This window comes from Manis javanica, chromosome 8 (assembly GCF_040802235.1).
Source record: "Manis javanica isolate MJ-LG chromosome 8, MJ_LKY, whole genome shotgun sequence".
Lineage (NCBI taxonomy): Eukaryota > Metazoa > Chordata > Mammalia > Pholidota > Manidae > Manis > Manis javanica.
This window is the reverse complement of record NC_133163.1, coordinates 107,685,092-107,710,072: the sequence shown is the minus strand read 5'-3', so window position 1 is coordinate 107,710,072 and position 24,981 is coordinate 107,685,092. Positions and strand designations below refer to the sequence as shown.

General features: G+C 39.2%; 1 protein-coding gene across 1 annotated transcript in view; it reads left to right on the top strand.

The window, feature by feature from the left end:
- The first annotated feature begins 526 nt into the window (after positions 1–526).
- ALDH1A2 (aldehyde dehydrogenase 1 family member A2) overlaps positions 527–24,981 on the top strand; it is a 95,793-nt gene continuing 71,338 nt past the window's right edge. The window contains exons 1-2 of the mRNA XM_037021060.2: positions 527–660; positions 1,166–1,362. Coding sequence (XP_036876955.1) covers positions 1,246–1,362 — 117 coding nt within the window. The 5' untranslated portion in view covers positions 527–660; positions 1,166–1,245. The remainder of the gene's footprint in view (positions 661–1,165; positions 1,363–24,981) is intronic.

The following is a 24,981-nucleotide window of genomic DNA, read 5'->3' as shown; positions in this document are numbered from 1 at the left end:
TCAGATTTAGCCCAGTGAGCCCAAAGCCTTCTGGGATGGGGTCTCTGGATTCTTGACGAATGCCTACATACTGACTCTATGGTCCCACAGACTAGAAGACGGCCTGTTGGAGCTTCGGAAACACTTAACTTAGGGGGGTATAGATAGGAAAACTCAATCCCAAAGGGGCAGTTAAGGGAGGAAACAAGTCTGGTGGGATGATAGCTGTTGGCATGAATAACAAAAGCAAAAAATAACAGAAAAGCAAAACAGGGGTATCCCCGTGTGTTCTGGGGTGAGGAAGTTAGGGCTGGAAGGAGGGCTTCGAGAGACAGACCCCTCAGAGTAGCCAGTGCATTCAACTCGGAAGAGGAGCGTTTGAGGACCGCGGCCCGCCTCCTCTGGGCGCAGCCCTGACGGCCCGGGTCGTCCCGGCCGGCAGAGGGCAGCAGCTGGGCGGGAGAGGCCCGGCCAGGGCCGTGCGGCGTCGACCAGCTCGCGGGGATTCTCGTTTCGAGTGTGGAGCGAGGGTGAGAGACTCGCACTCACCACTACCCGTCCCTCCGTGGCCACGGCGCACCTCGGGCCCGGCCGCGGGGAGTAGGTGTGTGCTGAGGCGACGGTGGCTGCGGAGGGCCTGGCGCCCCTGCCGGGGGAAGGCGAGACGGCGGCGGCTCCCAGGTGCCCGGGAGAGAAGGGGAGCCGGGGTTCGCAGGGCCCCGGGAGTGGGTGTGAGGGGATCTCTGCGCCAGCGGCAGCGCCGCCCGCCCCGTCCTCGGCGGGGCCCCTTCAGCCCCCCGGGAGCCGCCCTCTGCGCCCCGGGGACCTCTCGCGCCGACACCGCGCGCCCGGCTCTCAGCGCCGCGCCAGCCCCCGCCCGCACCGCTCCGCTTCCGGGACCACTGTCCGCGCCAGACCCGCCAAGATGCTGCTCCCGCCGACGCCGACCGGCCCGGAGTGAGGCCGGTGCCGCCCGCCGCCCGCGCGCGGCCGCGCAGCACGCTCGAGCTCCGGCCGTCGAGGACAGCGGCGGCGTGGGCGCTGAGCGTCCGGGCCGCGCGCGGGCGGCGGGCTTTATGTAAATCGGGGCTGTGCCCGGGCGTCCTAGGTAGGATGGACCGGCCCCCGCGCCTCGGCCCTCACGTCCAATAAGAAGAGCCCCAGCTTGACACCTGCCTATATACAGGCGAGCGCGCCCCTGGCCGCGGACCGCGCGCACAGCCCGCACACCCACGGCGCGGGCGAGCGAGACCTCGGCCCGGCACCATGACTTCCAGTAAGATCGAGATGCCCGGCGAGGTGAAGGCTGACCCCGCCGCCCTCATGGCGTCCCTGCACCTCTTGCCGTCGCCCACGCCTAACCTGGAAATCAAGTACACCAAGGTAAGCGGCCGGTGAGGACCCACCGTCCACGGACACTTTCTGGGACCCTTCCTTCCTGTCCATGATCTGTTAGGGGGCGAGGGCGGCGTGACGCGGTCGAGGACCGGGGTCTCCGGGCCAGCCTGTCATCCCCGCGAAGCGGAGGGACGCCCGCCGCTCGGGGTTGGCCCGCCGCGGTCTGGGGACGCCCGGGGGGGAAGCCCCAACCTGAAGCTCGCACCGAGGGGTCGCCGTCAACGGCTGCCTCCCCGAGCCGCATCTGCCGCTGCCTTCTGAGCCCGTTCCCCGGGGCCCAGGGCGGCGGGAGCGCTCCGACCCCTCCCTGCGGGAGGGTGGGCGCCCCGCCAGGCTGGCCGCGCAGCCCGGCCGTCTCTTCTCGGCGGCGTCCACCCGCCCGGGTCCTCGGAAGCCCGCACGGCGCGGGGAGGCCCTCGCGGAGGAGGTGTCCACGCGCGCGGCGCTCGGGCTGCCGGACGCGGTTCACGGAAACCTGGCTGCCGAGGACAGGAGATCCGACGTCAGCCTTCCCTTTGAATTCTGTAGGCAGTGGCAGTTTTCTCGGAAAACTTGGAAAGTCTTTATATTTATGCAAATTAACAGGATCGCTTTTGAACTGAAAAAAAATTATTTTTTATAACGAACTCTCACATCTTGGGTCTGTCAAGCAGGAATTTTTTGATGTTGTGCCATCTAAAAAAGAATTTGGGTTCGCTGCTTAAATGTAAATTGAAATTACTTTCCACAAATTCGACATAGAAAAAATTCATTAATGCACGCATTATGATGCTATAGCTTTTTTTTTTTTTTTTTTTGCGGGGGTGGGGTGAGATAGGTAAGTCATGTTTCTTGGAGTTCATCTTACAAGCTCTCCTGTTTGATTTTCTATTCCTTTCAGTTGATTTCTACCCCAAACTTCTTCCGATTAACTGAAGCATACTGCGTGCACACAACATGGTTCACGTTGTTTTCCATTATGCGTATTACAAGATAAACTAAATTTTATCTAAAAGTAAATTGTGTGGCTCTGGATTAATGCCTGAAAGAAAAATACAAAGAAGAAAAAACCCTAGAATTTTAACATTTTACTTGTATTGTGTATTAGGATACAAATCAGGGTGACTCGTGTTTTGAATGACGATTTCGATGGATTTGCTGTACCTGTTAGCTTTTTTAGATGGTGTGACAAATTTTTGAAAGCCGTTTTAATGAGAGGTCGTTAATAGTTACAGCCATTTAGGCGTTGTTTGCATAACAATGGTGCCAATGTGTGGCACATCTCCAGGTTTAGGAACAAGCAGGAAAAGCAGGCAGTATAAAAGTTTTGTTTTATGAGGGTCCCTAACCTCTTCAGGCTCTCTTAAAGGTCTTAAGAGTCATGATCTGCGCTGGAGAGAGGAGCTAACCCTCAGATTTGGAAGGGTTTGAATTGTCTTACTTTTGGCTGAATTTTAGGTTTGTAATAGGAATTTTAGGTTTGTAATAGATATCTCGGAATCTAATTTGGAAGCTCTTCCAGTTCTCTTTTTCTCCGACTATCCCCGCTCTCTTTTTTCTCTTCTCCCCCAGTAGGAAAGACAACTGATTTATAGCTAATTGAAGCCTTTAATGTGGAGTCTTTTAGCTCCAGGAGACTTTTATCCAGTATCCACTTTCCCACTTACTACAAAGAAAACAATCAGAAATGGAATAATGGATTGTAACTGGATTCTTTAATTTGTGGGGAAGGAGGCACCTTATTTTTGGCTTGACAAACAACCATCGTAAACACTGAGTAATACTAATCTAAAGGCAAACTCTTTTCACAAAACCTTGTAAAATCAGGTATCTGAACATTCCCAGCAGCTTTCCTCCTCAGCTTTTTAGTGAGAGTTCTAAATTTCCTAAGACAGGCGTCATGGGTAAGCATCTTTTTTTACACGAAGAGCAGAAGCTGCTCTTTTGGTTGCTGAGGGTAATGTGTAATGATTTTTTATTTAAAAGGAAAATAACAGAGATTTTTAAAATTCACTTATCAGAAAAAAGTGAGGGCTATTATTTTAGTCTTAAGCGGAAGAGTTAACATAGTAGAATGAGCAGTTAGTCTTTTAGAACAGTGATACCATATTCATTAGGATTTTTTTTAAAGGGCAATGGCTAAAAAAATAATATGCTGGAGGACTTGTTGAATAACACATAGGGAACAAATATAATATTTGTGTATAAAACAAAAACAGGGATCCTTAATCATTTTTGTCTTGTTAAAGAGATACATCTTTAGTGAAGAATTATAATTGAATTTTTTAATATGATTTTGGGACTAACATAAAGTCACTGTGCATGTGTAAATGGCCAGATTATGAGAATTTCAAATAGCCTGAATTTAGAAAACTTTACACTTGTGATCTTGTATTTTTATGGATTTTTTTCACCATTCTTTTTCTTATTTTACATTTTTTATAAAAGGGGAATAGGGAGACCATCAGAAATAAAGTTACTGTCTTTGTCAAAGGTCCAACAAAAAGGCTCTGAAATTAAAGTTCAATCCCAAAGGATGCTGAAAGGGCCGCGCTCCTGGTTTAGTATTGACTTTCAAGCAATTACATTTTGTTTTTAAAATACCCCTATCTCTCTGAAGTTCCAGGACCCACTTTAGACCAACAATCAAAGCCAATTGGAATATGTCTATTTTTATTTCCCTAAGAGATCAAACAAGACCCCATGTTTCAAAAATGATTTCTTATTAAGGAACTTTTTTTTTAACTGCTTTAGTCAAGAAAGAGCGCTAATTCCACCAGTATGAAGTAGCAAGGGGACCACTTTGAGGCCAAGAGAGTAAGTACTCTCTTGCTGTATGTTAAGGCTGCTTAGCAAGTAACATAGGAGTCTGATGCTTTTTGCCATACATATATGAATTAAAGATTTTTTGAGTCGTTTTTGTTTTATCAGTCCAGTTTTTAGAATTTTATGTAACTGAATGTATATGATAGTATACACATTATAAAATCAAGGCTAGCACTTTACTGACTGCCCCTAACTGCAGGGAACATCTCTTCCAGACTCCCAGAAATCTTTGGAATATTTCCATGTCTTTATTCCACACTTACCTTCTCTGTTGTCTCTATCATCTCTTCTGGCTCTACTAGACCCTCCCTCCACCCCAACCCTCCCCATTCCCACCACACACACACACACAAACACACAAAATCACACTCACCCTTTTTCATGAGCACATGCTCTCTCAGGGTCTTTCACTTTGTCAATGAGAGCCTGTGCCAATAACTAACAGTAACATAAAGGCTTATGTTTTTTTCCAGCATATGATACTATGGGGAGGTAGAAGAGAGGGAAGAATAGGACAGTTATGGAGTATTGACCTACTAAGCTAGAAGAGAAAAAAATAAAAGACAAATCAGTTGAAAGTCAGAGCATTGGAAATGTATATTGGATAACTACTATTTAGTCATTTATTTATTGATTTAACAACCTTTTATTGAACATTTACTGTTTTCTGGGATCAAGTTCAAAGGATATTTGAGTGGCCATGTTCCTAACAATAAATAGTGATGTCCATTAATGCTAGTTGGGCTGTGGAAGTACCCACCTTCTAGGAGCTTAGGGTGTTAATGGACAGATTGAATGCCAAAAATTGTTTGTCAGAATGGTGATAGTTCAGTTGATCAAGGTAATAATAATGGTAATAATACTTATAATACCGTTTACATTGTTTTAAGGCCTAATGGTTTACCCAGCACTTTCGTGTATATCTTACTTGATTGTTGCAAAACCTTTTGAAGGAGAGAGTAGGAAGAAGTAGGAATAATTAATAAGAAAGACCTTGGCCTTGACTTTTTAAAAAATTGATAGAGCTTTCCTCACTGTTTGCTTTTCCAAATGGCCACATACTTTTTTTTTAATAAAGAGAATTTAAATCTTTATTCTTTGTGCTGCTCCTATTGCAAACATGGAGAAAATATGAACTGATCTACTCTTAAGAAAGAGCAACCTTTTGTGGTTTTTGATTCTCTGACTTGAAATAACTATTTTTGATGTTTCCATGAGGTTTTGTTAGGTCTGAGGCAAGATTTTTACCCCAGGGATCATTTCTTAAAATATGATGTGGGTCAAGTTGCTTCTAAACCTCTAATCAAGATTGTCTGCCTTGATCCTAAATTGCTAACCAAGCTTCATGCTTATAGGGGGCCTCAGGTTTTCAAAAAATACTTTTTCACAGTTGTATGCTCTTTGATGTTTGGTATCATCTCCGTTTAGCCCAGGGAAGCTAAACAACTTCACCGTAGTACTTAAATTAGCTGATTCTCCTGGGCTCCTGCCCCAGTGCCTTTTACTGTATCAGATTATGTTTCCATGTGGAATCATCATTTGCTGAGGCACTCTGTCCTTTGTTTCTATAAAATAAGGAATGATAGTTTTTCTATTTGAGGGTAGAATATTCTCTGAGGATCCTGTTCTTTGACATCTGATTTCCTTGTAGCCAGGCTTAAGAGAAGCCAAGCACGCATAATAATTTCTCCGTCGCGTTAGACAAGCATGATGATCAAACCATGACCAAACCAAAAATATCTCAAATACCAACACACACAGTTTTCTCTCAAGTCTTTTGTAGTTGGATAAATAAATAACAAATACTGATAATATTTACATCTTTTTAGGTATCTTAGGAGTCAGAAAACTACAGACTGTCTGCCTGGTTTTATAGATAAAGTTTTATTGAAACACAGCCACACCCATTCCATTACATATTGTCTGTGTCTGTTTTTGAACTACAAAGGCAGAGTCAAGTAGTTCCAACAGAGACTATATGGCCTGCATTTGAGAAAAAGTTTACAAGCCCTTGATTTAGAAAAAGAAAGGCTCTGAATTAAAGTAGTTCTTTATTCAAATATTGGTCAGCTATGTGCATATTTTTGAGCTTAGTGGTCAGTTAACATTTATTCACCACACAATGCAAGTATGCCAGGTTCTGGAGATGCAAGAGCAAGCAAGGCATGGATGGTGTCTCCTCTTTAGGGCTCTCTTTGCTGGGTGTCAGTTTCTACATCTGTCAGGATTGAGATGGTAGTACCTGCCTTATGGGGGTGTTGTCAGAACTAAAGGAGCAAGTGTGTGAAAGTAAGTAGCATACAGTGACAGAGCAGCCAAGGACTAATTACATTTCATTTTTGTAAAGTGATGATTACATTTGTGGATTCAAATTAATGACATCCCATTTTAAGGAAGGTCGGAATTGTATGGTCAATTAAGTTTTACAAAACAGGCCATTGTTTACTATTTTGTTTACTATTTTAATTAACCCTAAGAATTTAATATTCTGGATAGCAATGGAATCCTTATATGTTTTCATCAAATGGAATCCCTTGGAGGTTTCCCTACCAAGGCCTTGTCTTTTTTTTGTTTTGTTTGTTAATTCTTTTTTAACTAAGGTATAGTTGATATACAATCTTATGAAGGTTGCATATGAGCAACATTGTAGTTTCAGCATTCCACCCATATTATCAAGTATCCCCCCACCCCCACCCCATTACAGTCACTGTCCCTCAGCGTAGTAAAATGCTGTAGAGTCATTACTTGTCTTCTCTACGCAGTACTGCCCAAGGTCTTGTCTTTACTAAAGAGTCACTAAATCAAACAATTTCCTAACCAGTATTTTAATAAATTAGGTATCTGACACTTGTGCCAAAATTTGTTGGTAATGTACCTCAGTTTACCCGGTTGGCTGGCCCTAAATCTCTGATTGCAGACAGCCATTTCTGGCATTTTTAAGTAGTTTGGTCAAAGACGTTGCCAAGTCATTGGTGTGTAAATCTGGGAAGTATAGCAGCGTAAAAGAACATGCTCTGAAGATAGCTAACATTTTGGAAATGGGAAGGTATCTTGGTTTATGTAAATTTAAAAACTAAAGAGACTTTGACTAGCCTGGACTGCCCAATTTGGGGGGCACGTTACCTTCAGTAAAGTAAAAGCACCACACAGTGAGTATTCCAAAAGCCCTCCTAGTATTTTTTAATTTCTTTATTTGCTGTGACATGTCATTTCAAAGTTAGTCATTTTCCCTCAAACACTAAATCTAGTGCGCATGAAGTCATTGTCATAATGCCACCTTGGTTAATTTTTAATGCCCTTTTCAGACTTATCTTTGAGTTCTATTCCATTTTACCTTGATATACGAAATTATCCAAATTGGGAATTTCTTACCTCTGGCATTTCTCTATTTCTTGTTTGTTTGCCTTTAAGATGGAGTTATGTTTAAATTGTTTCCCTTCAACATCTTAACTCTTAATGAGTTTATTTACAGCAAGGCTCTGTTGTGCCATGTGATTTGAAAACACTTCCAGCTTTTGAAAATTCCAGTTGGAATAATAATCGGGTGCTTTCACCATCTAGACTTTTGCGGGTCTCTCAACGAAACTTCCCCGGGGCTAAACATGAGGGACGGGGGCAGGGAGGGTTTATTGACCTCTGTAGAATGTAGTTAAAAATTAGAATGTCTGTGAGTGAACATTCTAATTTTTACTACAGAAGGAAGCTTTTCTTTTACTCTAGTTCAGCTCTGTTACCTCCAGAAATAGTTATCTGCTCTATTTCCTTTCCTCATCACAGTCTGACCTGTGGAGAGCCAAAGTTTCTTTATCACTAGATCTCTGGAAAGATAAACCTATTTTTCAGCTGAAACTGGAAACACTTGTCCCTTAGTTACAAAGAAATTAGGATATCATGGGTAACAAAACACTTTCTAATCTTAATTACAAAATGTAGGGGAAATTTTCAAAATGATTAAATGTGATGTTATTTTCTTACAATTTTCATTTGTCTAGCCTAAATTTTCTGATTTCAAGTTCAATGATCCTTATGGCTTTTTGCCCAGGTCATTTCTAGGTATTTCTTAAAGAAAAACTGAGTCGAAAAATGGTTTAAGTTGTGTGGCATTTCCACACAATGGAACCCACCTCCAAGTAAGTGAATCCGGCACAATATTATGGATTTAGTCAACCCACTAACATGCAAAAATTAACTGTTTCTCTCCTCTCCCAGCCCCCACCAACACACACACTAAATCTGAGGTGTGTGTAGTGATGGGAGGTTTTAGGGCGGAATGGAGAAGGGAAATAAGAAAACTGTGCCTGGGAAGACAAAATCACGAAATTTTGTGTTCAAAATTTATACAAAAATTATACAAATCTACAGAGGATAACTTTAAAAGTCTTATTTCCCTTGGTGTGAAAACTGAACTTCAGCACTGAATCCTTTATGGGAGGAGATCAGGAATCAGTATGAGAACTGGTTAAATTCCCTAGCAGACCCCAAACCAGGAAATTCTGCCTCATCTGTATTTTAGAGTCTGATGACCAATGTACCAATATAACTTGATTTTTACAGGGAAGGTTATCTAATTGTATTATCTTGGGGTCATTTTTATTTTTAATGTGACCAGAGCTAGCCACCCTTTGCTTCCCTGAATTTATTTGACTGTTTATTCATTTGACATTTATTAGGGCCCTTTATGTACAAAACATTGTCACTGTCTGGCATAAAATGATACCTATTTGTGGGTCCTGCCCTGAAGAGGCTGGGGAAGATTCCTCTTGAGCAAGGGATGAAGACATGTACACAGGTCACTACGATGTGTGATAGAAGATGCTAAATACTTGAGATGAATGCACTTAAAGCACCATGAGGATTCAGAAGGTAAAGAGAGGTTTCAGGCTCAGCAGATCAACATCATACTGTATTGTTAGTCATGCTTGATAGGAAATGACGTTTCAATCAGACAGAAAAGCATAGACAGTAATATAACAAATGTGTGTACCTTTGGCCAAATTTGTTAGTTCTTAACATTTTGCAGTATTTGCCTCTAATTTTTTAAAGAAATACACTGAAGTTCCCCCTATGAACTTCTCCCACTCCCCTCTTTTCCTCCAACTCTTTCCTCAGAGGTATTTATTTTTTCCATAGATGTGAATATCCATACATGTATATGTAGTCATAAACAATATGTTGTTGTTTTGAATGCTAAATTTTTTTATAAAACAGTACCATGTTTATATATCCTTCTGCAGTTTGTTTTGTTTACTCATAATATTTTCAAGATTTACCCCTGTTGTTGGATGTACCTACAATTCATTCATTGTCACTGTTGCATAGTATTCCATTCTTTGAATATATCTCAATTTTTAATCCATTCTACTATTGACATTTAAGATCTTTCGAACGTTTTGCTATTACAGTAATGCTGCATTAAACTTTCCTGCTCATATCTCCCTATACTCCTGGCTGAGAGACCCTTTGGGACATACACCTGGAAGTTATATTGCTGGCTCATGGGGTATACGTATCTACAACTTAATTAGGGCTTCCCAGATTCTGTCCCACATGGTTATACTGGCTTCCACCACCACCAGCAGCATTACTCTTACATCCTTACCTATACTTGGAGATCCCATACTTAGTTTTGCCAACCTGATGAGTGTTAAATGTTATCTCATTGCTGTTTTAATTTGCATTTCATTGATTTCTTGTGAAGTAATTGTCTTTTATATGTCTATTAGCAATTTGGCTCTCCTTTGTGAATTGGTTAGTATATCATTTGCTTATTTCTGTTTATGTGTATGTTTTACTGATTTGTAGCAATTTTTACATTCAGGATTATAATCCTTTGACAGTTACATACTGTGTGAACATTTTCTTCCCTCTTGTGCTTTTTCTTCCATCTTCCTCCTTTTTTGGTGTAACTGTCATGTAGTTTTCAATACAAATAGAGAAGAATTTTTCTTTTTTTTGTCTTTATGTTTGATGCTTTTGGTGTCTTGTTTAAGAAATCCATTCTTAATTCTGTTTTTCAAGACATTCTTCTATATAGTCTTCTGAAAGCTTATTGTAGTTATTAAAAATTTCAACTCTTCCATTTGTGTCTTAATCCACCTGTAATTGGTATTTGTTTATGCATAAAGTTACAGATAAATCTTTAGGACAAATTAACAAATTATGTAACATACAGGAAAGTCAAATGATATTAATGTGTGAAAAATTTTATTTTCACAAAATATGTTTTACAAAATATATTTTACAAAATTCCCAAATAAATTCTGCAATTTTGGGACAAGATTAGGAGGTCCGAAATGTATGGTTTTTCTCTGGTCTTCTCCATGTGGGAAAATAGCAGAAACTCATCTTACTTTGGTGGATGATTTTAGTACATGTTGGTTACTTCAAACTAAACACAGCAGTGCATTCCAGAAACCTACCTTAAGGAGTCATCATACAAACTCTAGGATAACCTGATTATTACAACTTTTTCATGACAAGACTGATTTCCCTACCTTTCTTACATTACATAGAATGGAATGAGCACACAAATGTTAGCTCTTGTTTCCCACTACACACACACACACAACCCTTACTCACTTGTGAAGGGCCATTATGTGGCAAATGAATGAATTCTTCACTATGTGCTGTTTGTTTATAGGACTGGAGACAAACTAAAGAGGTGACAATATAATGTGAAAAGAATTTCTAATGGACTTTTTTCTTGAATAAGTAATTAAATACTGTGTTTCATTCTTTTAGTTTAGAGAAGGTGTGTTTTTCCTTAGCACAGGCTTGAAGTAACTTTACTTTGTATTTTGTTAATGTTTTAAGTCATTGTGCTTTAAACGCCCAAGCTGGTGTTATACATTCATCTTTGTATTTGGATTTCATAAGTCATTTGGTCTGTGCATGTGTACATCTAATTCTGAAGAAGCTATTGAAGAACAAACTTCATTAACCTTAAAACTGAATCTAGCCCTTTTGTGCATATTACTTACATAATACCTAACAGAGTGGAACTCCACACTTATTTTTTTAGGCTGAACCTGTATTCTCTGAATGCCCATATCCTTGTTTGCACTGCTCCTAAGTGGTACAATTTTGCTTTGTATTATATTTTTCTGTGTAACTTACTGCTCCTACACTGTATTAGATTGTAAACTCTTACTCATCTTAGTATTTCTAAAGCATCTATCTCAGTGTCTCACAGTGTTAATGTTTAGGAAATATCTGTTGAATGAATACTTGTTACATTTTACTATCATTAATAGTTACTAATAGCTACTCTTTTATTATTGATTTAATATATAAAAACTACAGTTTCCAAAGTGCTTTTTTCTTATGATTATACTTAATAATTATGGCAGACCTATGGTGGGTGTTATGTTAATATCCCCATTTTTATGTACAAAAGTCAATATATTAAAGTTAAATAATTTTTCCAGGCTCAATTCCAGGGCCTAAGTAATCCTCTTCCTTCCCTGCTCATAACACAAGAACCACAAGAAACAAACACAATAAAATTTGAACAATTAGCTTAAAGTTCTGCCCAGTGTTTTATGGGATAATCCCAAACCCAGTTCTCTGACAAAAAATCCCAAACTTAATTTGAGTTGGTATTGTAGCTACCATTAGCAACAATTACAACCTGACAGAAGGAAGAGCGTGCACATTAAAAAAAAAAAGATCTACATAATCAACACTTTAGGTATGAATCACCTGGGTAGGTGTGATTTTTTAGGCTATAGTTTTGGATTCTAACTGTTTAGGGAGTCACATATGGTCCTTAACAACTGCTTGTTTTTTCATTCAAAAGTGCTTTTCTCTGTTATGGTTATTCAGATTCACTTGGGAGTGAGGATGTATGACACCATTGAAAGCAACTATATTTCACATTCTTCCTAATGCTTCTGGTCCCCTGATAGCCCATCATTTTGTGTAACCTGACTATTACCTATGTGGGGGAGACACTTGCCAAAAATAGTTAAGTGGATATGTTCCATCTTGTCTTATATGAGCAGTCATTTCTCACAAAGGCCTAATTAAATCCATCTATTAAATATAACCTCAGGGGGAGGATGCAGAAAAAAGAAATAGAGAGTGGTCTTCTAGAAAGTCATGCAGTACCCAAACTTCAAAAGAGTTTCAGTGACAGAGGGTGGTAGGTGGTGGCTGGGGTGCACAATTAATGTTTCATTGTAAATGGCTCAAAAATCCTACCTGAATTATCTAGTGACAGATTGTCTCCTTTAAGCTAGATCTTATATTCTCCAGATTTCTCTGTCTTTGTTTTTTGGGATAACACATTGCTCTTCTTCCTCTTTTTCACTCATGTTTACCACTTCTTCTCACCTTTTTCATCTCCTTTTACATTTTTACACACTTGTGCTTCTCTTCTGCTTCCCTAAATATTTCTCTCAGGACGGACTCTTGATGACCCTCATTCTTGGGTTAGACTCATGTACCTGTTTTCATAAAATGGTTAGTTATGCTGGAAGCCTTTGTAGTCAGCTCTTCCAGCTGTTGGCCTAACTGGTCCTTAGGGAGACCAGAAGCAATGAACCTGGAATAACCACATTTGACTCCTGTGAGCCCTCTTGAGAATTTAGTAATTACTTAATGGATTGAATTGGTGACACACACTATTCCAGATAACAGCCTGGGTTGCATTAAATTAACCTTCACAAATGGGTATTTATTGGTGTACTCTTAAAAGACTACATGTGTTGGCTGTAATTGCTCTTCCATGTTTCTCCATGCTGATGGGTATTTGTACTGAGTGAAAAATTTCTCAGGTTAGAGCCCTGGGTGGTAGTTCTAGCTATTTAGTGATGTGTGTCATTGTATCCAGCACATTGAGCATAAATCCTGTCTTGTAAACTGCAGTGAGACTAATGAGGTTTGCCCACATTTTGGTATCATTACCAGGAATTCCAACAGAGAAAAAGAGAAGACTTAGAAATGAAGTACGCGAAACAGAGTGATTTTCAGAACTCTTGAGGATCTGAATTAAGGAAAGAGATTATTGCCCAATATTTAGTTTAGATATATATGTACAAATTTGGGTACATAAGCTACATATAACTAAAAAAAGAAAGGAAGCATTTTGCTTTTAATGAACACTTGCAAAGTCACTAACTTAGCTCTACAGAGAATTGATGAGGGGCTTATTTATGAGTGCCTCTAATTGTGAGTGGTATAAAGGGGATGGCTGTTGAAGTAACGCAGCTGTTAAAAATGAGAGCACACTTTTTGCTTTCTCGGAATTCATCATTTCAGCCAACTAAAATTTCACACCAGTTTTAGTCTGACAATTTTTGGAATGATTCTGCTGTCATTTCATTTTTATAGTGACATTTGACTTCTGAACATGCCAAATCTCTTGAAAGAAGCCTTTCAAATGTGCTTTTTTAGGTTTATTTCAGATTTTTATTTTTATTATCATAGTTAAATAACTTATGTTTTTGATAATGTCGCATCAAAGGATCCAGTTACTGCTTAGTGCCTCGACTAGTTTTCTTCCTGGATTTGGATTTTCATGAAAGTTAGTATCATGCTGACCTTGACACTAAGTGTGGTCCACACATCTTTGTGTTTGAATGAATGAGAAAATGAATGAATACTAGAAAATAAAGTTATCTGATTCCATTTGCAGAATTATTAAGAGACAAATGCCAGGGCTAGAAAGTGAATTCCAAGGCAGAGTGTTTTGAAATGAATAGCTTTCTTCCTTTAAAGGAAGTATACACACACAAACGCACACACACACATACACTTTAGGATGCAAAACTCCCCTTTCCCACTCCCACTCACTCACCTCTTCCTTTGGAATAGAAACCCCTAAGGGTGCGATGTAGAATAGTGACTGGGCATTAGAAGACCCACATTCTGATCTCAGCTGCACCACCAATGTATGCTCATTGAGCAGTTCTTTATCCATGTACGTTGTACAGTAAATATTCATTGGATTAATGAATGACTTGATAGCTTATTGAATACTTCCTTCTATATTAGGCTCTGGGGATATGAAAATGTTTTTCAATACTGGGTAAGTTACTTAAATTCCCTAGACATCAGTTATTATTACTTATAAACTGATAGAATGGATTGAGATTCTTTTTTTATTAACCCACCTTCTTAGAAAAAGGACCGGATTAAAAGAGCTTTAAGATTTCTTTACTCCACCTTGACTCTTCAGAACACTTTAATTTCCTGGGCCTGAATCTGGGATTATATGGCTCAGAAAGAAAATACCAATCTTGTTTGTGGTATATCTAGTTGCAATCTTTGTGGGACCCCAAATTTTCACTCAAAACAATGTTGTTTAAAATATTTTCCCAAGTATGTCCTTGTAATTACCAAAGAGTGATCCACAGAAATCTCTGTTAATGATTCTCCTTATATATATAAAGAGCTGTGTCATAAAGATCCAGCAGAAATAAGAATTTCTGTGTTTACTAAAGGCTTAAACAGTACTAGAAATTGGAGCAATGACACCCAAGAGAATTTCACCTTTAAATCTTGGGAGAATTTCGTGCTTGGTGAGCGTGGTAGAAAGAAAAGGTTTGTTGGCACTTTTCCTCCAAACCATTTCAGCAGCTTTTCTGTCAGCCTTAAGCTTGTGAGAACCATGGTATGTCGGGTAAGCTCCGTGGAGAGGCAACTTGTCAGAAGCTCCAGCTTCTCACTTGAGTCTAATAGAGACTTAGCACTTTGCAGGTCAGTGGTACTGCTGTTTGTCGCTGACCTAAGAGATCTGGAGCTCTTCACATCAAAACCACATCTTGCTGAGCAGAGATCAAACGCAGGAAGGTAAGGATTCTGCCAGTGATTTATCATGCCAGGGAGAGTGATCAGGCCATATGGGGCCACTGCAAATGAAGTTGACGTTCTGGCAGTGTCTCGTATAGGTCTCACATGGAGTTATAGTTTTTCTTGTAGAGGAATTCTGGGTCAAGTGACAGCTTTCAGTGGCATTTCTTAACTTTCTTTCAACATGGGGTTTCTTCCAAAATCAGGTCCTAGCCAGATTTTCCAAACATTTTGTTTAAATGGCAAGTAGAGATTTCTTGACCAAATATTTGAAGGTTAATTTAAACTTTTGATTTGATGTCTCCTTCTTTTTCCCTTTTCTGGGAATGTGCCTATTAAAAAAAGAAAGAAAGGGAAGAGAGGAAGGAGGGAGGAAGGGAAGAAAAAGGAAAAGATAAATTAACATGCTTTGAGGTCTACAAAAAAACTCTCTTCCTAAATATTAGATGTGACTTCAAGGTAATGAAATTGACTCTGTAAGCTATGTACAATAAGCCTTATTAGATCATCATTGCATTGTACTAACTCAGGGACTTTGGGAACGAGTTACAACAAATAATACAATCCAGTTCTTGGGGTAGGAGAAGGCATCACATAGACTCTTTTGCATATTTTGCATATTTATAATGGCCAAGAGCAAAGAAGAAGAATTTAATCATTTAAATACAAAATAGATATAATTACATTTGAAAGGATTTGCTAAGATTTGAGTCAAGTACAAAAACTTTAATTGTAATTGGAAGAAAAACTCAATAATTCCTTCATTTAACTATTTTTTTGTATCAACAGATACATGAATGTTAGTGTGCTTCATAAAATTCAGCTTGCTTTTCTTTTACTGTCCCAACAAATGTTTACTCTGCTGTGAAGAAATCACTCATTTATTGGTTCAAAGGCCCTTTCAGCCTTAGAATAATGCACTGGGGTGCTTCAGCTCCTCTTTGCACAGGATGTTTGCTTTGTAACATAAGTGAAGGTGATCTTGGCATTTAAATGTAATAGTTCATTACATTAACTTTCAATTCAACTGAAGATATCAGTTGTCCACAACTGGTATCTTTTGTTTTGTGTTTTACTTTTTCTTAATGAGAAAAATTACCGTAAATGGAATGGGCTTTGGTGGTTAGAACAAGGTGTCATCCTATAGTCAAAATTCACTTGATTTCCTGAGATATCAGCTTATTTGTTCATAAACTGGGAATTATTATTCTGACTGAAAACATCAACTCTGCAGGGAGCTAGGAGAATAATGAAATGGAATCTCTCCTAGTTTTCATTTGGCATCCATGCAATGTGTACAACATCCATGAAAACCTGGTAGGCTTGCCAGATAAAACATAGGGCATCTAGTTAAATTTGAATTTTAGGAAAATAATGAGTACTTTTAAAAAATAAGTATGCTCCATGATTTGCCAGTGATTTGGGACATACTTATACTGAAATTTAATAGAATTTTCTGAAAGTCAGATTTAGCTGGACATGCGTATTTTTATTTGCTAAACCTGGCAATCATAAACTTATGCACATATTTTGTGATTTTTATCTGTGACCAGAAAATAAACATCATTTTAATGTAAAATTAATTGGCAATAAAGTCAAAGACCAAAGGGATCTTTTGGAATTGTTGCTGTCAAATAATAAAGAGTATAGTAGGACTTTTTTTTTTTAATCCTAGCAGTACTAGAGAATGAAATAGGCAAGTAGGCCCATTGTAAAGACAGCTTAATCTCCTAAATGAATTGCTCCACCTTTTAATTCAAAATCATACAAACAAAAACATTGAGATAAGCTGGGTGCTTTTTCAAATGGGCACCCCTGTGGCTTTGAAAATAAACACTTCAGCCTCCTTCCCCCCCCAACACCCACATGCACACTCATTAGCCTTTCTGATGTTTTCATTTGCAAATGAACAGACTGAATTCTGAGAAGACAGAAGACTAATTAAACCTGGAGAAGATAGGCAAAGGAACAGTTGTTTCCAAGCAGAAGACAAAAAGAAATCATGTTACATTCTGCTTTCTTAAGACTGAAAGGGCTTCGAAGGGCTTCCTTAACCTTCTCAAAGCACCTTTCCCACACCACTGCTCAGACCCTCTCAGGGCCAGGCAACCCTGGTAGGTTTGAACCAGCTTGCATTAACCTGTGTACATAGCGGATTCAGAAAAGAGTAGCTAATCAGAAATTCCAGTTAATGTGTTGGTGGCCTTTATCATCTTTACCTTCCTCTACATGCTTTTGCTCTTGTGTCTCTGATGGTTTGGAAAAAAAAAAAATGGTGTCTTAGTTACCAGCTAGAGAGAGAAGAATAAATGAATGAACAAAGAACCAGGAGTGACTAACTTCTTAAGCGCACTGATAAATTGCCTTGAATTGATTATTTATTTTCAGAATCAGAATCAGTTTAAAGTTGAATGCACTCTATACCAGGCTTTTCAGTACTCTAATACTTTAGTCCTTAAAACCACTGGATGAGATGGTTTTATTATCTTGCTTTACAGATGAGAAAATTGAGCCACACGAAGTTTAAATGGCACACCTAAGTCACATCACCTAGTAATCTTTATATACATAGGAATTTGGCCCATTAAAGTACTTGGGAAGAGCAATGGGAAAGCAGAATTTTATTTTAGGACACCTTTGTCCATTTTTTGTGGTTGAAAATGACCTCCATGAGATTCAACATAGGTGCTGGAAAACGCTGTAATGTAACTAAAGGAGACTGGGAAAATTAAGACAGTTTAGGTCTGTGGTAGAGGTAACCTGCCATAATCCTTAGAATCCTGAATCAAATAGAACACTAGATCTGCCTAATCTGAACATAGATCCCTGGCATTATCCCAGAGCCCTTTAACCTGAGTTATACAGGTAACCTTATTCTGGGAGAGAGACAAGCCCCCCAAATCCTTACCTTGTCTCCCAGTTCATTCAGATCTAGTCTTGTCCCCTGAAGGCTGTCCAAACGGACCTGTCCTCTGGGGAACATGACTAATGACCTTTTGTCTCTGTCTTCTCATCAGTGTCCTTTCACTTTCAGAAACAGACCTTGAGGTTAGATGGATATATGAGAAGCTGGGTGGATCTTTGTTAACATCCTAACATTTCTGTTTACAACATTAACACAGTTTGTGTAATCACTGCACGATAGTGTGCTGTATTGGGCCTACAACATTTATTTTAAACTATTCTGTCATAATCACTTTAGATTGATATTTTAATGCTTTGGAAAATGTCTCTAGTTTCTCATTTCTTTTGACCTTGTGTCATCTGCATACTTTGTAAGCCTAGTTTGCAGTCTTTTCTAGTGAGTGCTTTTCCTTTTTCCTGCCTTTCAGTTTAGGATGCAGGATAAGTGGAGTTCAGGGGCTACAATATTGGGTCCATTATTCTTAACAATTAATTGATTAATATTAGAATTAATAAATTCGTCCTTATTAAAGCAAGCTTTGTAAAACCATGCTGTTTGCCAGTAAAAGATTTCACCTATTGAACAAAAGCCATGTCTCATAATATCAAAACATTGACTTTAAAGTTAAAAATGCTATCAATCATCTAGGTGTTTTTCTATACAATGCCATTTGGGTGTTTTTTCACTTTTTAGCCAGATGTTTTGGCGTGAAGCAAAGCGAAGAATGGAAGTCAACAGAACCACTTTTGCTCGTCCTAGATATTTCAACAGAAAGGTTTTTCCCCCAATGAATGATCTGAACATTTGTTTTATTATTTACTTTATATAGTTAGCCTCTTGATAAGAAGTAAAGGGGATTTTTTTTAAGTTAAAATACTTTTATCACCTTTGATCATAATATTTCAAGGCTACCAGCTTTGTAGAGTAGCATAGTGAGGTGATTATCCATACAGTTTTTTATAACGATAGAAAATTAATTTTATATAGTAAATGATAGTGCTGTTCTTTGTTGTCCATAAATCTCTTTGAAGTACATCTGTAGAAGGAGGGAACAATCATGTAAAAGGAGATAACCTAGCATGGTGAGTCCTCAAACTACTTCTTTGACTGATTAAACATAATTGAACTTTTTCCTTTAAATAGATCAGTCTGGTTATTGATTTGCCATCCGGTACTTTCCTTTGATGAACCAAAGCAGTTTAGTGGCAAGCTGAGTAAAACTCAACTCTCAAAGGCACAATCTACTGCAGGATTTAATACAAATCATTTGAAGCATTTACTATTAAAAAAACAAAACATTTTATTACTGAAATAAAACATGGCAGCTTTATGTCAGAGATTCATTAAGGATAGGAAATTATTTATGCCCAACTCCTATTAATGCCTGCTGGTTTAAGAATTCCTTGGGGTTTTAGATTCCCCAATTAGAAAATTCATGGCAGCCTCTCAATATTGTCACGACCACTTTGCTGCGGGCTGGAAAGTATGGCAAGCCTGATTTGTCCTCCGTTCCCTTCCTGCTGCACAAGTGGCCAAGTGATGTGGCTTGGCTCTCAGGGCTATGCTTCACTGTTTTGAATCTTTATCCAAGTAACTGCTGACTGAGATTTGTAAAACAACGTAAAGCAACTTTGAGATGGATTGGATTGCTGTTAACAGCCAATGTGAATTCCTGATGCCATCTTCACTCTTTACCCAGTAACATGATTTATATCTTTTGAATACTGGCTGCATAAGTGCTGTGTTAGGATGTGGGGGAGACCGAACGAAGCCGAGAGACCATTCTTCAAGGAACTTAGAAAAAGGCAGAAACTTTGTTTCAGCTGGCTAAGCCTTAGGCACATTTACATTTTTATCTCACTTAATTGTACAACAGCCCTGCAAGGTAGTAGACAGGCTTTATCTGTTCTTACAGACAAGAAAACAAAGCTCAAAGAGTTTGAGAGTCTATTTAAGACAGCTCAGGGTTACACGAGTGGTAAAAAGCAGTCTGGTATTTAAATGGAGATCTTTCAACTCTAGTACCTCCATTCCAATTGGTTCTCTAAGGAGGATAAAGGAATTCATTCAAGATTAATCACCTCAGCCCTCAGTGAATCTCCTTATTTCTCTACTTTGTTTTATATACATAGACAAAACCCTCATAACATTCAACCATCATGACTGAATAAATTTAGTAACTTCAGTGTCTACACTTCGGGGAAAACAGACTTTCAGGTTACTTTGTCATCCTGATAGTCTCTCTTGAAAAAAAAAGGTATGAAACAGACTTGTTACTTTGAATTGGCTTTCAAAATGCCTGCCTTTATGATCTTGACTGCTTTAACTTAGGGCCACAACAATATACGCCATTCACATTTCAGGATCTCCCCTCTTGGACGCTATGTCTGTTCCTTCCAGGGTTTGGGATGGGACACTTCTGTTTGGCAGCAAGCCTTTGTTGCTATGTCTGTTCCTTCCAGGGTTTGGGATGGGACACTTCTGTTTGGCAGCAAGCCTTTGTTGCAATGGAGTATTGTTTTAAGATTTCTTAAAAGCATTCCACTGGGAATGGAATACAATTTCTGAGATGGGGAAATATATGACATTTCCTGCCCAGGTGCCCAGAATCTAGGATGCTATGGAATATTTACAGAAGGAAATTGTACTTACAGATGTCTGTGTGGAGTGTCCCTAATAAAGTGCCATTATGAACTTTTATTTTAATTCCCTTAGCTGGGAGAAGTAACTGTGAGCCAAACAGCTTTGACCATGTTATAGAGACTTTGGCATTTGATGCCCTTTTCTTATTCAGCCTTGGATACCTAGATTCTACAGAGAAAGGAGCAGATGAAAAAGGAATCACTTTGATGCAGTGAAATTGTAACCAGATCCTAAATCAATCAAGATGGGCCATTCCCTGTTTCCTCTGCTCATCCAAAACGAGCCCTCCTCTGGGAAGTCATTAGTATAGTGATTGGTTTTAAAGTCCTCTTTCTAGACCCTCCACTGTAGTAGCCCTGTGGTCATAGAGCACAAAACCATTCTTTAATAAGCCTAGGAAAGTAACTTCCTATCTGAGATCACCGGAGTCCGGCTGCTGTCTGCCCTCTGGCAGAAGGTCCTGCTTCTGCACCTGGGGAGACCTCAGAAAATGGAATGTCCCAAGACCTCATCCCTAAGCAGAGTCACATTAGGAATGTAAATCACCACTGCTTCCTTTACACATTTTGCTTTCAAGCAAGGAAATGAAAAATTATTTTGCTGTCACCTGTGTTGATTGTGCTGAAGAAAAAAGGGACTCAAGTAAAATTCCTTGTGCTGAATAATTTTTAAGAGCCATTGTGAAAGACATACGCTCAGGATCACTTACATTCACCAATCAACCATCAAACCTGCTTTTCAAAAAAAATCAGCCAAAATTAAATTTATAAAAAGCACCGGGATGGGAATCAGGATCTGGGGGTTCCAGTCCCTATTCTGCCATGAATGGAGTGGATGACCTTGAGCAATTCATTGAACTTCTTTTGGCAAGTTTACTTGTATAACATTTTTATATTTTCATAGGGTATATATCTGAGGCCCCTTCCAGCTATGTGAATCTATGTCTTCCTAACCAATGCAGCTAGCACCATATTTAGACCAAGAAAAAGATATTCATTAGTGTGTTTTAAAATAGTTTTTTAGTAAGGCTTGGCTGTTAAAGTATGTTCTTAGCATTCTCCATAGTTTCACAAGAACTAAAATCAGTTTTGGGGGGAAGTGGGTGGTTTCCATTTCTTGGTGATGACCGCATGCATTTTTAAATGTTTCTTGTAGGACTCTTTTCCACCTAAATTTCATCTTTTCAAATGATATTTTTTTAGTACATTAGTTGCATGTTCAAGTATTGTTGTAATTGGAAAAGGAACAGTTGCTTTTGAACCAGAGGATGGACTGTGCTCTGGGCACAGAGATAGATTATTCAAATGGTTAGGAAACATCAGCTTGCACTTAGAGAAGAAGCAAGACAAACCTTCAGTATAGCAGAATTTCTGACAAACTTTCTTACTCAGCACTCACTGGTGGCCACAGGTTTTCTATGTCCAGTACTTCAGGTAGAGTATTAGAACTAGGAAGTTGTTAGGGATGACATCTTCCAGTCAACTGGTGGTAGCTTTCTAGAGTGCCAAAGCGAGAAGTATTCAAAGGTTCAACTGTAAAGGGTCATTATCAGTTATCGATGTTTGTCAAGGGGCTGGGGAATCTGGGAGACTTTCCAAACATTTAGTGTGAAACCAAGACCAGAACATAACATTTCACCTCCTCCTCGTTTTGTGTAGAAGAAAGTGAGAATGTTCAAATGGTAATCCTCTTATGAATAAGCTCCTAGGCATAGTCAGCTGAAATAAAATGGCCACACTGTATGATTGGTAGTGGTCAAATGAGGAGACTACAATTCCAATTTTCAGGTTTGCAGGTTTCAGATCACTCAAGGGAGCTCCAATATTGTGTAATGATCCAGTGCCCCAGAGAAAAGTGGTTCCTTTTGAACCACTTTCATTCTGAGGGCTTAGCAAGGTATTGTGGTACTGTAGTCGTTTTAGGCAAGTAAAGAATTCCATTGTCTTGGTCACGGTGTCTATCCAAAACCACGCTCCAGATGAGAACTGATTGTCTTAACCTTAATTCAGACAAGAAAAAGTGGGAAGCATATAGTGTTAGTGTTACGATATTCAATATAGACTGGGGAGCCAGATTCTCTGGATGGATGGAAATGGTTCCAGTGTTTCAAGAACCTTGACTCCTGAAATTCAAAACAAACTTTGTTTTACCTTTTGTTAGAAGAAAACACTTGTTTCTCAACAATACAAATACATAGCAAATATTTATTGAACAACTACTCTTCCTACTGTTCCTTTTCTAGGTACTCTAGATATAAAAATAAAGATGGCATAGGGACATAGCATTTGTCTTTAAGGAGCGAACCATCTAGTGGGGAACATCTGTAAAGCATCACAAGACAATACGATCTGCGGGCAGAAGTCAGAGGACCAGCAGTTAGCTCTCTTTGTAGGGATCTGGAAAGGCTTTATCAAGAGGATTTATTTGAACAGTTTTGAAAGATGACTAAGATTCTAATATTTTATCAGGTAAAGAAGGGAGAGAAGTACAGCATGTTCAAAGTTCCTGACTCATAGAAGTTCATAGCATATTTAGAAATTGGAGTGGTTTTAGTATGGAAGACATAGGGAGGAATTTAGATTCACAAATTTTAACTCAGCATGCTCCTCAATTTACGGACATTGGTCTATGCCAGACCCCTCTTGCTTTCCCCCCAGGCACCCACTGCAATCTGTGTTTAGATATGCACATATCCCTAATGGGGAGTATGGTGTTATTTTGTCTCTCTGTTTTTCATTTATATAAATGGTATTGTGCTCTAGATGTTATTCCAGCTTAGATACTTGGTGAGAAGGTCAGAGTTAAGAATGGTTGGTTGGTACCAAATGATAAAGGAACCTACCCCTTGGGAAGAAATAAGTGTCATTAATTTATTTTGGAACAGTACACATGGCCACTGCTTATGGTCATGAAGTGATGAAGGAAATCGTACCAGGGTGCTAGTCTGGAACCTGAAGTCAAGGGGTCAAACTGTGTAGGGTTTGAGCCCCAGCTTCACTGCCTGCCTAGCTATGAGCACGTTCCTTTATGTGTCTGAGCTTCAGCTTCCTTGTTTATAAAACCGGGATAATAATAGTGCCTAATTTTGAGGAATAAGTGAATTAATGCACGCAGAACAATGGCTGAAACATAGTAAACACTCAAATGATAACTTGTATTATTGTTCTCTTCATTGATTGGTTTTCAATTCCGACTTTATAATAAGGTCCTAATTATTTTCTTTCTACTGCTTTTGGCCTAACTGAACATGGATCTTTAACTTAAGGTTATAGTTTAGAGAAGAGGGGGAAACCAATAACACTGAGAGGAATGGAAAAGTTGTATGCTTGGTATTGGGAGACTGAGGTTCAAGTTTTTGCCCTGTAAATTAATTGCAACATAAACCTGCACTTACAACATAAATCATGGTTTACTCATTTTGAAGAAAAATACCTGTCACAGATTTGCTGTATAGATTAAATGAAATAGTGAAAATGCTCAGTCTATGGTGGATACCTAGTAAGTTATAATCTGAATTATTTATTGAATCTATGTTATCCACTTGGAAAGCAAATTCCTCTCACTGGCTTACACCTCTGAAAGGTTGTTTTAGACCTTGTGGTATAGTTGGGCCTGCGTAGACGTGCTGTGTTAGCACAGCTCTTGAAGAAGTGCTCACTCATCAAGCAACCCTGACTTTTCAACCATGGGTTCAGAGAGCCCACGTCCTCTCCTCAGAAGGATGTTCTCTTGGCTTCTGCCAGACGTAGTTCTTTGGTTGGGTTTCTCTGAGGCACACAAATTACCTGTCTAGGGTTTTATAAAATTAGAATATGAAATTTATTATCTTTGAAGCATATTCCTAGTAGGTATTCAATAAATACTTCTGAATGTTGTTACCATATCACATTACTGGAGCTGTTACTTTGTTGGTCTTCCCCACTACAGGGCTGAATGCTTACTCATTCTGAAGGGCAGGGGCTGATCCTTGTTTATTTCTGTATCCCCCCGTGCTTAGCATAGTGCCTAACATACTGTAAATGCATAATAAGTGTTTGTGAATAAAAGGGGAATTAATAACTCTAAGGGTGGTAGAGCAAGGATACCAGCTGCCTCCCCTTTCACATGTAACACTTGTCTTTTTTCTTTTTTCCCGTCTCTTTCCAGCTCTTCCCTTCCTCCAGTTAACCAGTGTTGTGAGTCACTTACTAGACTTAATTCACCATTTTGGGGTGATAATATTCTTTCGTTTCCTCTCTTCTCAGACATGAAAGGGGACATGTCTTTATTATAAAGAAATGGCCTTAGCCACTTCTGGAAAAACTCTAGTGGTTAATCAGTTACTTTTAATTTAAATATATATGCTTAATGCTGAATTACATTGTAAAACTCCCAGGCTGATTTATGGTCTCAGTCTGCCTTAATTAACATCGATTCTAGGGGACTAATAAATGAGAATGGCCTTCACAATTGAGGTT